At 34.8% G+C, this 10,377-nt stretch overlaps 1 protein-coding gene across 1 annotated transcript; it reads right to left on the bottom strand.

Annotated features, from left to right (window-relative positions):
• Positions 1-886: 886 nt before the first annotated feature.
• LOC126911263 (uncharacterized) lies at positions 887-10,208 on the bottom strand. Its single transcript, XM_050697300.1, has 7 exons — positions 9,738-10,208; positions 5,266-5,475; positions 4,578-4,676; positions 4,157-4,255; positions 3,272-3,370; positions 2,501-2,575; positions 887-2,210 (listed from the first exon to the last, which is right to left on the bottom strand). Exons 1-7 carry the CDS (start codon positions 9,769-9,771, stop codon positions 1,654-1,656), a joined length of 1,173 nt encoding a protein of 390 aa, XP_050553257.1. The 5' UTR covers positions 9,772-10,208; the 3' UTR covers positions 887-1,653.
• Between the last annotated feature and the right edge of the window lie 169 nt (positions 10,209-10,377).

Below are 10,377 nucleotides of genomic sequence, written 5' to 3'. Positions count from 1 at the left end.
CCTTAATTTTTTTAACAAATTTTACTGTATTTAAAACTTTTATAGCATTCTTCCATAAATCATGGTGCAAACTATTTCTTCGTACACAACCTTTATAAATTTTACCATCAGGTACATGGAATGTATTGGAATTTAGGGAATCAAAAAGATTATCTATTAATTTGGTAAATTTTACCAGATTTTGGCATTCTGCTGGAATTTCTCCTCTTGCCACAAGATGTCCCGCAGTCGCAGCCATTGTGTGGCTAAAAATTTGGGCTGCTGGTTTCACTTTCATTTTTCTCATTTTTTCAACATAAATGTGCTCGTCTGTGATTTTTAGCAGGCATTTTAACTCTCCATAGGATTTGTCTGCTTCATACGTTAACTTGTAATAGTCCCATTTAACAATTTTTTCACTCTCCTCTTCAAAATCAAAATATTTCAAATCTTTGGTGAGCAGATTATTTCTCATTCCTTTTATTAAATGCGGAACATCAAATATAGGGATTAATTTTGTCTTCCCTATTTCAATTATTTCATTTTCCCATTGTTTTTGTTCTCTTAAATATTTTTTTCTTGTGTCTTCTATCAACTCATTGATTACACTAACATTGACTGTGCTTTGATCGCACACAGTGCACACAACTTTTAAACCTGTACTTCGTACATATGAAACAACTTTTTTTAATATTTCTTTTAATTGTGCCTTATTTAAGGCGTTGGTAAAATAATAGGCGATGGGTTGTTTAAATTTTTTTCTGAGTCCCTTAACCATGAAGACTAATACATGGTCTGCTATTTTTTCACCATTAATTGTGAACCCCCTAAGTAGATCTTTTGCAGCATTGTAATGGATTTGTGGAGAAATCGACATTTCGTCGAATATAAGGCTGCACAATCTGTCTTCTGGGTAGGGATTGCAATCCGGTCCGGCGGATCCGGTAATCCGGCGGATCCGGCGTGTTTTTGGACCTACCGGATCCGGCGAGTCGGCGCCGGATCCGGTGGCGGATCCGGTAAAGCAAAAAATACGCGAACGCGATCGAAAAAGAAACAGATTATGAGAAAATACTTAAAAAAGAAATGACTGCGTATGAAGTAGGAGTAAAAGGAAAACACATTTCGCTGATCTACAGTTACTTGATGGCGATTTGGCCAACCAGTGTTGAGGCAGAAAGGGCCTTTTCTGCCGCAGGTTATATTTGTAGTGCCATCAGAAGCAGACTAGGAGACAGTACAATAAACACTATTTGTTTTCTTAGATCGTTTTTTCAGGCACAAAATAATTTTCATTTGAATTTTGCATTGCAAAAAATAAATGCTTCTTGTTTTGTTTCTTAGGATTATGAACTGAAGTTGTTGATTTTATAAGTACAAATTTAAAAGACTGTTTTGTTATATAACTGTGTAGATTATTAATAAGAGTTTAATAGTATTATTATTACTTAAGTACTTTCAGATACTTACATAAATGGGTACATCAATAAGTGAGAGTCAGACTGATTACTTTATTATTAAAAATAGTTTCATAATTTGATTTAGTACAAATAGACCCAAAAATTACAATTAATACCGAAAAAATAATTAAAAGTGATTTTATTTTCCATAAATACGTATTTTATTTTCTTTTATACATTATTATCAAAACTAAAAACCACTAAATACTAGGCCCTAAGTAACTTTAAAATCCGGCCGGATCCGTCCGGATCCGGCCGGATTAGCATCAATCCGGTGAAATCCGGCCGGATCTTGATACCGGATTGCAATCCCTACTTCTGGGCTTAAATCCTTGACAGTATTTTTTATTTTTAAAAATATACATTTATTAAGCCCTGGCTCCACTTCTATTTTTGTTAAAAGTCTCTTCAAAGATTTTGTTGATGGCAATGTGAAAAATTTTGCTAACAGAGGGTAACTTCTCGGACTCTTCTTATATAGAGAAAGTGAGAGCACTTTTTCTTCAAGCGTGAATCTGCGCCCAGAAGGCTTCTTTCTTGTCTGGCTGTATTGCATTTTGGTGAAAATTTTTGCTGCTGTTGTCATTTTGCAGGACAGTTTTTTAAATAAATCGTCAGCAGACATTTTCTCCGCACTGGCTATTCTGGATTTAAGATTTTGGTTTCTCTTCTGAGATCTCATCAAGTTAGATTGCAAAATTTTAATTTTTCGTCTTGTTGTTTTAAGCTGATTTATCCAGAATGATGGCACCTCTTGCTGCTGATGATTACCTGTTTAAAGAAACACAATTTCATTAGTCTCAAACTAAGCGAAATAGTATTTGTATGCTGTATGTATTAATAGATTTGTTTGTTATTAACTTTAAAAAATAAAATATTATTTTTTTGTTAGCCTATCCTGTCCAACTCCTGCGCAAAGGCCTCCTACCAGTCTGCTCTTGCTAATCTTGACGGAATCGGTTTTTTTGTTTTTTTTTTTTTTTATTAATGGGATCGGGTTGGTCTTTAGAAAAAGTGCACTCTGTCACCAATTCCCCTAAACAATCTAAATAATAACTTACTTTTGTTTTTATTTATTGCCTTCTTCTGCAGCTGGCAATAATTGTGTTCTGAAATTATGATTCTGGCAGAGTCATCTGTAATGTGAAAAAAAAATTATTAGAAATATTGATATGTAGTTGTTTTTATATATATTATATTACAGGTAATGTGTATAATCCGGTATTCTATACAATACCTAGGCAATGTATAAAGTTAAAAAATAATAACCCTAACCTGTCCATGTCGGGGTGCTCTAAAATTACATTACCTCCTTTCTCGTCACTGCCTAGGTTTTGTATAGAATACCTGAATTATACATTGTAGAGTTGAAATTAACTTTTATTGAAATAGATGATGATGAATAATAGGCTCACCACCTATTACATGTTACAACATAAATTGTGAAATGTGGGTGTACACAATGGCATTACGTGCCATACACCTCTGCCTAATTAAAGGCGTGACGATGTTGTGAAATAGTTTACGTTATACAAATTATTACAGAGATGTTGTGTGTTACAATATTCCCGTCGGTCTGGTGGGAGTAGGGCAAGCGGGCATACACGGCGCGTCGAAAATGGCGTCGCTTCGTTTTAAGAGCGGGAAACGCTGATTGGTTGAAAACGCGGCAGGTGTGCCAACCGCGCACAAGTCTACCAACTTACAATTATATTTGCTCTGTGGCCCTTGCCATAGACAATTTGTAATAAAATTAGGAGGCGCGCTACAACATATATATTTACCAAAAACATGTGTAATAAACAATATTAAAATAATTATAATTAACATACCTGTCAATATAGATTCTGATACAGCAGGGTTGCTTCTTTCATGTTTGGATTCAGGTAAAAGTGTAATTTTCTCTGAAAGACCAACATCATCCGACTCGCCTGAAAAATAAGAGTATATGTTTAAGTATATTGCCGAGCACGGATAAACATAGGAAGATTTTATTTATCATTGAAAGTGTGTTTTACTACAACCCAAATGGTGAATTAATACAGTTAGTATTGATTGGGTTCAATACAGTTATTGACCATTTAGATTCTACTACATTCATTACATTTTATTAGAGTAGGCCCAAAATTAATTATGACGACCTTTTGGGCATGTTGACCTAGGCCCTTATTAATAAACGTTACTCAAAACTCCAGCATTACCGGATATTACCGGAGGCCCAATTCCCCCTTTCCCAATCTTCCCCATCCCCGATTCCCGAACAACAACCTTTAAATTCCTAACTCCCAAAAAGCCGGGAACGCACTTGTAACGCTTTTGGTGTTTCAAGAGTCCATGAGGGCCGCAATTGCTTACCATCACGTGATATGTCAGATAATAATAAAAAAAAAATACTTAAAACTAGTTTCAAACTTGAGTAACGTTTAGTATCATGGGACCTAGATGCCGTCAGCATTTCCAAAAGGTCATCATCGTTCAAAAGTTATTTGTTATAACAATAAAGGTTTAGTACCCTTGGACCCGAACCCAAGAGTACTAAACCCAATAAATAAATAAAATGAAATAAATTTTGTTATACATTTATATACCAAAATTTATTTTGACTTTCTTTAATAGCCCTTTAATACTTTAATCTTAGCCAAAAGACCGAAAAGTGATGTTTAATAGTTTTCTCTGCTAATTAGAATCCATATATATAATATGTAACCTGTACATACCTGCCAATGTCAGTTTTAGTGTAGTAAGGCTGCTTCTCTCAATCACAGGTTCAGGTACAAGAAAATCTTTTTCTGAAATACCAGCTTCATCAGACTTGCCTGAAAAATAAGAGAATAATTAATTATTTAAAAAATAAATAAAAACTTGTAAATTATGTCAGAGAATTTTTAATTTTAAGTTGGACATAAATATATTTTTTTATTATTAAAAAAAAAAGCAAACTGGGTTATAAATAAAAAGGAAATGTTTGATTTTTGTTTGTTTTGTGTTACAACTTATCTCCAAAATTCTCAAAGCTATATTTTTACTGAGTAACATGACTAATTATTTTCTTTGATATGGGCGAAATTGCTGACTGAAGCGAGTAGTGGCAAAATTTATATTGCTTATTATTTTATAAATTATGTAATTTGTACATACCAGCCTGTGTCGGTTTTAGTGCAGCAAGGATGCTTTCCTCAATCACAGGTTCAGGTACAAGGAAAACTTTTTCTGAAGTACCAGCTTCATCACACTTGCCTGGAAAATAAGAGAATAATAATATTATTTACTGTAAAAACAAATAAAAACTTATGAATTATTTCATTTTTGTTTGCTTGTTACAATTTATCACAATAATTCTTAAAACTACTTGAACAACTTAAAAAATTCTTTCATGGGAGCGAAGACGGTGACAGAAGTATATACATATATATAAACACTAATAAATATAAAAATCAAACAATACTAACCATAGCCAAGTAAACTACAGTAAGTGTTGTTGGGTAAAACATCATAGTTTTGCCTAATGGTTTAGGCGCACAATGCCACTTTCGCAGATTGCCACATTAGCAAAATGCCACATTCGCAAAATGCTACATTATCAAAATGACACATTCTCAAAATACACCCTAAAAAAATCCAAAATGAATGAATGAATTGAATAAATATTTTTGCCATTATGCGAAAGTGGCATTTTGCGAAATCATTTTGCGAATGTGGCATTGTGCGCCTAATCCTGCCTGAGCGCAATATTAGCAAAATATTAACTTCAATTTAATAAGTTATAATAAAAAGCCCAGTAATTAAGTTATAATGACTTAATTTAAAAATTATATGTAAATCTTACCAGGAAGGTGAAGTGATGGCACAGCTAGAAAATTTAACCGGTTATTACGGTTCCTGTCCCTGTCTGTAAAATGGATATCACAGATGACCTTCTTTCTATACAGTTCATAATCAGTAGGACTATCTAACTTCCCACCTGCTATATGAACCCAAGCCTTGAAACGGTCAGGATTCCTTTCTGGATGTGGAAATTGATGGTAGGAGATGTTCTCTGAAAAAAAAAATTCATGTTAAAGTTAACAATACTTACATCTCAGCCAATTATAACACTACTAATAATATAAACAAGCAGTCAAGTTAGACTTACACTCAATTTTTTTCTATCACCATGTGATATTAACACTACTTTTAAGTAAATCCTTGCTTAACAAGAAATTGGAACCCCCAAGCACCGTCAGGGATGTGGTCGGCGACGGCGACCTCTCGCGCCCGGCACTGGTTCAGGCCATGGTGCGGAGCGAGAGGGACTGGGATGCCGTCTCCTCCTTCTGCGAAGCAGTCATGCTAGCTAAGGAGGAGGCGGGGCGCGTGAGAGAACAAACCTCCTCACGTCCCAGCCGTCGCGAGAGACACTCCGGGCGTAGGGGATCGCGGGATGATCTCCGGCCACCGTAAGTGCGGGCCTGCGGACGGCGAGCAAGGGTAGCTCACCGCCCGAACAGAACCAGACCCGTGCGTCGCGTTCCGCGCGCGCCTCAAAGAGCCATCAGACCACCACAGATGGGGCCCAGCAGGGCTGATGCCTGATCCGGAGCTGCGGACTACCTAGCGGGTTTACCGGGGCTCCGGTTCGAAAGGCAGGAGAAGGAACGGGGTGGTTTTTAGTCAGTAAGAGTCTGACACTCCCTCTCGCCTCGCCCAAGGCGGGAGAAGTCATTGGCGCACGCGATCTGGTGTAAACAACTTTTAGTAAAGATGGAAGAAATATTACATGAGAACTTAGGCCCATATTAATAAACGTCACTTAAAACTCAAGCATTACTTAAAACTAGATTCAAGCCATTTGATTGGTTAAAACAAGTTTTAAGTAACACTTGAGTTTTGAGTGATGTTTATTAATATGTACTGGCTTTAGATTCACCATTGGTAAAGAAAGATTTGACATTACAGAAAGAAAACACAATATGTTGTAGCATAGGTACCAAAGAAAAAGATAAAAAAAAGAGAATAATTACTTATTTTTCAAATAATCACATTAGCAGTATACATGATTATTTGCAGACAGTAAAGCTACCATGCATAATAACACAAAGGCACCGGTTACCGACCGACCTCCTCGATCCGTCCATTTTAGTTTTTTTACGCTAACTTGTGTATTTATCGCGCGAAAGTCTTGAAACAAGCCTTAATCAATACATTAATTCGTCATACACCTTCAGTCTAAATTTGGGTTTTGTGCAGTTATCCCTATTCCAATTATCCCACAAAATCTAAAAAAGGAGCAGTTTGCGTAAAATTGAATGCGAAAAAAACATAAATCAGTGAAATAAAAGATCTCGATTTTTGCGATGAACACTCGGGTAAACTAGGAAAGTATTTACTTTATGTGAAGTATTGGTTCATTGAGTCCTTATAATTTCAATATGCATACAGAAATTCCATGGTTTTATAGATTTATCGATAAATTAATGTTGGACGGAATAAGGAACCCTACAAAATAACGACGTACCGAATACCGACCAAATTGGTCGGTAAACGGAATTTTAAGGTTTATGAATGACACTAATTTTCTGTAACGTGAGATGGTTTGGGAGTGTTTTGTGATTAGTTTCTTATTCTTAAAGCTATCCTTAGATAATAGACCGGTATTCAGCAGGGTTGGGTAAAAACATTTTTTGAAAAGAGTAACGATGGAGTTTCTTGCTCGTTCTTCTCCATTCGAAGCTACACTTTGGAACGAGCGCCTAGCTTCACTGACAGACAGACTGACGGACAATTCAATTTGACGTTTCAAAAGTGCCTAATTCAGGATTAATTGAAATAAATGCTTTGACTTTGACTTTGACTTTGTTGAAAAAAAAATGTTTTTTATTAATGCTTCACTGCTGTTTTAATTGACTTGTTTTAAACATGTTTTAATCTTGTTTTAAACACGTAAATATGTATAAAATGAATAAAAAAGCTGGAATTTCTATAAAGTTCCGCCAAAGCGGGTCTTTCTTCCGCCCTGTTATCATATTTTTTTCCCAAATAATACAGCACACATACACGCACTGTAATAGTTAATTAATAACGCCGAACAAAATTACGTAAAAAAAGTATATATACGGTCGAATTGAGAAACCTCCTCCTTTTTTTGAAGTCGGTTGAAAAAATACGTGTCCACCAAAAGCGAACCGGGAAATCCCCGCGTTTTATGAACATTCATTCACCGCATTCCCGCTTGTCAGTCAGGGGAATCCTATCTAGTAATATCCATGTTGCCAACTCTTTAGTAAAAAAATATACCATTAGGTTTTTAATTTCTTGAGTGTAAAAGTATAAAGAGATTTTTTTTATGTGTTTTCAACATACTTTTGTAGTGTTTTAATCAGTGTTTTAAACGTGTTGAAAACACATAAAAAAATACTCTTTATACTTTTACACTCAAGAAACTAAAAACCTAATGGTATATTTTTTTACTAAAGAGTTGGCAACATGGATATTACTAGATGGGATTCCCCTGACTGACAAGCGGGAATGCGGTGAATGAATGTTCATAAAACGCGGGGATTTCCCGGTTCGCTTTTGTTCAGTTAGATAGAACGAAAGCCAAACGAAATCGATCAATTCATGTTTTGCATGTGTAATGTGGTGGACACGTATTTTTTTTACGTAATTGTTTTTGTTCGGCGTTATTAATTAACTATTACAGTGCGTGTATGTGTGGTGTGTTATTTGGGAAAAAAATATGATAACAGGGCGGAAGAAAGACCCGCTTTGACGGAACTTTATAGAAATTCCAGCCTTTTTTTTCATTTTATACATATTTACGTGTTTAAAACAAGATTAAAACATGTTAAACATGTTTAGAACAGCAGTGAAGCATTAATAAAAAAACATGATTTTTTTGTTTTTCAATTAAAACATGATGTTTTTTTCTTTATAAAACAAACATGTTTTTTTCCAACCCTGCCGGTATCCGACCTATGCTAACTATAATGGATTCTTTGTAATTTACGTTTCAAATTGACATATTTCCGATTTATTTGCGATTCCTTCACAAATTCTTGCTAGAAGTAAACCTTTATATTTAATGTTTATTTCGAAGAATTTCATGAATACGATATTGTTACAACTTAATAAGTAATAGTAGAGTAGAAAGTAACTAAAAAAAAAATGGTATAAATTTCGGTAAAGACGTTTTATTAAATACAGGTTTGGTCGTAGTCTGGATACGATTTGTTTCCCTGTCCCTTGTTCCGACTAACTAAGGAAATATAGGTTTAGGTGTTTTTTTTAAATTACATGATAAGCACATCATCGGTAAGTCATCGGGATGAACGACAAAAACGTTGGTAATAGGTATAGTACTTGTGCGTAATACCTACGACACATAATGTTCCGAAAATAACTTCGGAGGTTTATTGTACCTACCTACAACCTACAAGAAGTAAAGTAAATAAAATAAGTACCTACCGTATGTACGATACATAGTATATAATATAAAGTAGGTACATACAAAAATTTAGTTACGAATATACCCAATGACGTATCTTAATTATAGGTACATAAGTACTTAATGACCATGATCGCATTAAACAGTAGGTAATACGAACAATTTCTTTATTAGGCATAATAAATTAAGATCGACATGATGTAGGTAAATCGTACTAGGAAACTTAATTAAAAAATTAAATATCTACCAACACGGTAGGTTGAAAAGTAGGCGTTACATTGTATGTTCTCTGCTTACCTCTCCGAGGCGAGTGTTAAAAGACGTAATGTTATGTTAAATTTTAAAATTCATTATCGTAATTTCAGTATCGAATCCAAAAACAATGCGTGAAAAGTTTTTGAAAGATTGTTGTTTTACGAATTTCTACTCTACTGCCAGATAGGTTCCTGAGGAGTCGGTATCACGTACATCTGTCGGCAGTCGGTCGGTATACGGGGACTTTAGTATTTTTCCAAGCGTAAGAGTTTAAATCGAAATAAAGGTACAAAATAGTCGTAAAAGAGCAAAATAATGAACATATTTCCAATTCATAGTTCTTACGGAATCCGGTACTTTCGGAAAAGCATTTTTTTTATTATACGATCTTGAATATTTGGTAATATGTTATTAGCCTTTCAGATACTGTCAATTTAAGGTTACTAGGCTACAGGTTATATTGTTCAAATTTATACACCTACGGCACTTGATTAACTTGAAATGACGCCGGATTGCACTAAGAACCAGCATGTAAGTAGGTACTTCAACTAGACTCTTCTTGGAAATCTATGAAGAAGAAAAAGATAATGGTAGAATATATATATGATGACTATACTTACTATTAGAACATCCTAATGCACAACGTTTAGGCATGATGAAAACAAATCACGAGCGTCTATATCGCAAAGAAACAGCACAAACACAGCGTTCGTCGCAAAATACGATTGCACAGGTATGGTGGAGGAACTAAAAGCTCAACTCGCACAAAAACTTCGAGAAATACGTACACTTCACTGCGGAGGAGAGGACTCAACTCAACGCGGATCAGAGGATTAATTTCACGAAGAACGGTACAAAAATATAACAAAACTACAAACAAGCGCAAACGCAAGGAGCAGCCGCCATATTTTTGAATTGACAATTTGCCACTTGATAATCAATATGGAGATCAATTCTCTGTGTTGCTATAGTAATTATTACTCAGCTTAAAAGCTACACAAAATTTAAAAATATAATACGATACGAGTTCAATTATGTAAATAATTTAGATATTTAAATAGATATTCTATGTATTTTTTTGTAATAAACTATTTCTTTTTGATTGTGTCGCCATCTGTGAGTGTACAAATCAACTAGTTGTTTTGGATGGAGATAAGAGATGGCGCATTTCACAAATAAAGACCCTAAATCTGTCATTCTAAGGAATTGTCCTACCCCTGGTGTTTTTACTGTTTTTTATCTAAATGGATGCCCTATCGC

Source organism: Spodoptera frugiperda, chromosome 12 (assembly GCF_023101765.2).
Source record: "Spodoptera frugiperda isolate SF20-4 chromosome 12, AGI-APGP_CSIRO_Sfru_2.0, whole genome shotgun sequence".
In the NCBI taxonomy this organism is placed as follows: Eukaryota; Metazoa; Arthropoda; class Insecta; order Lepidoptera; family Noctuidae; genus Spodoptera; species Spodoptera frugiperda.
This window is presented reverse-complemented; position numbering and strand designations above follow the sequence as displayed.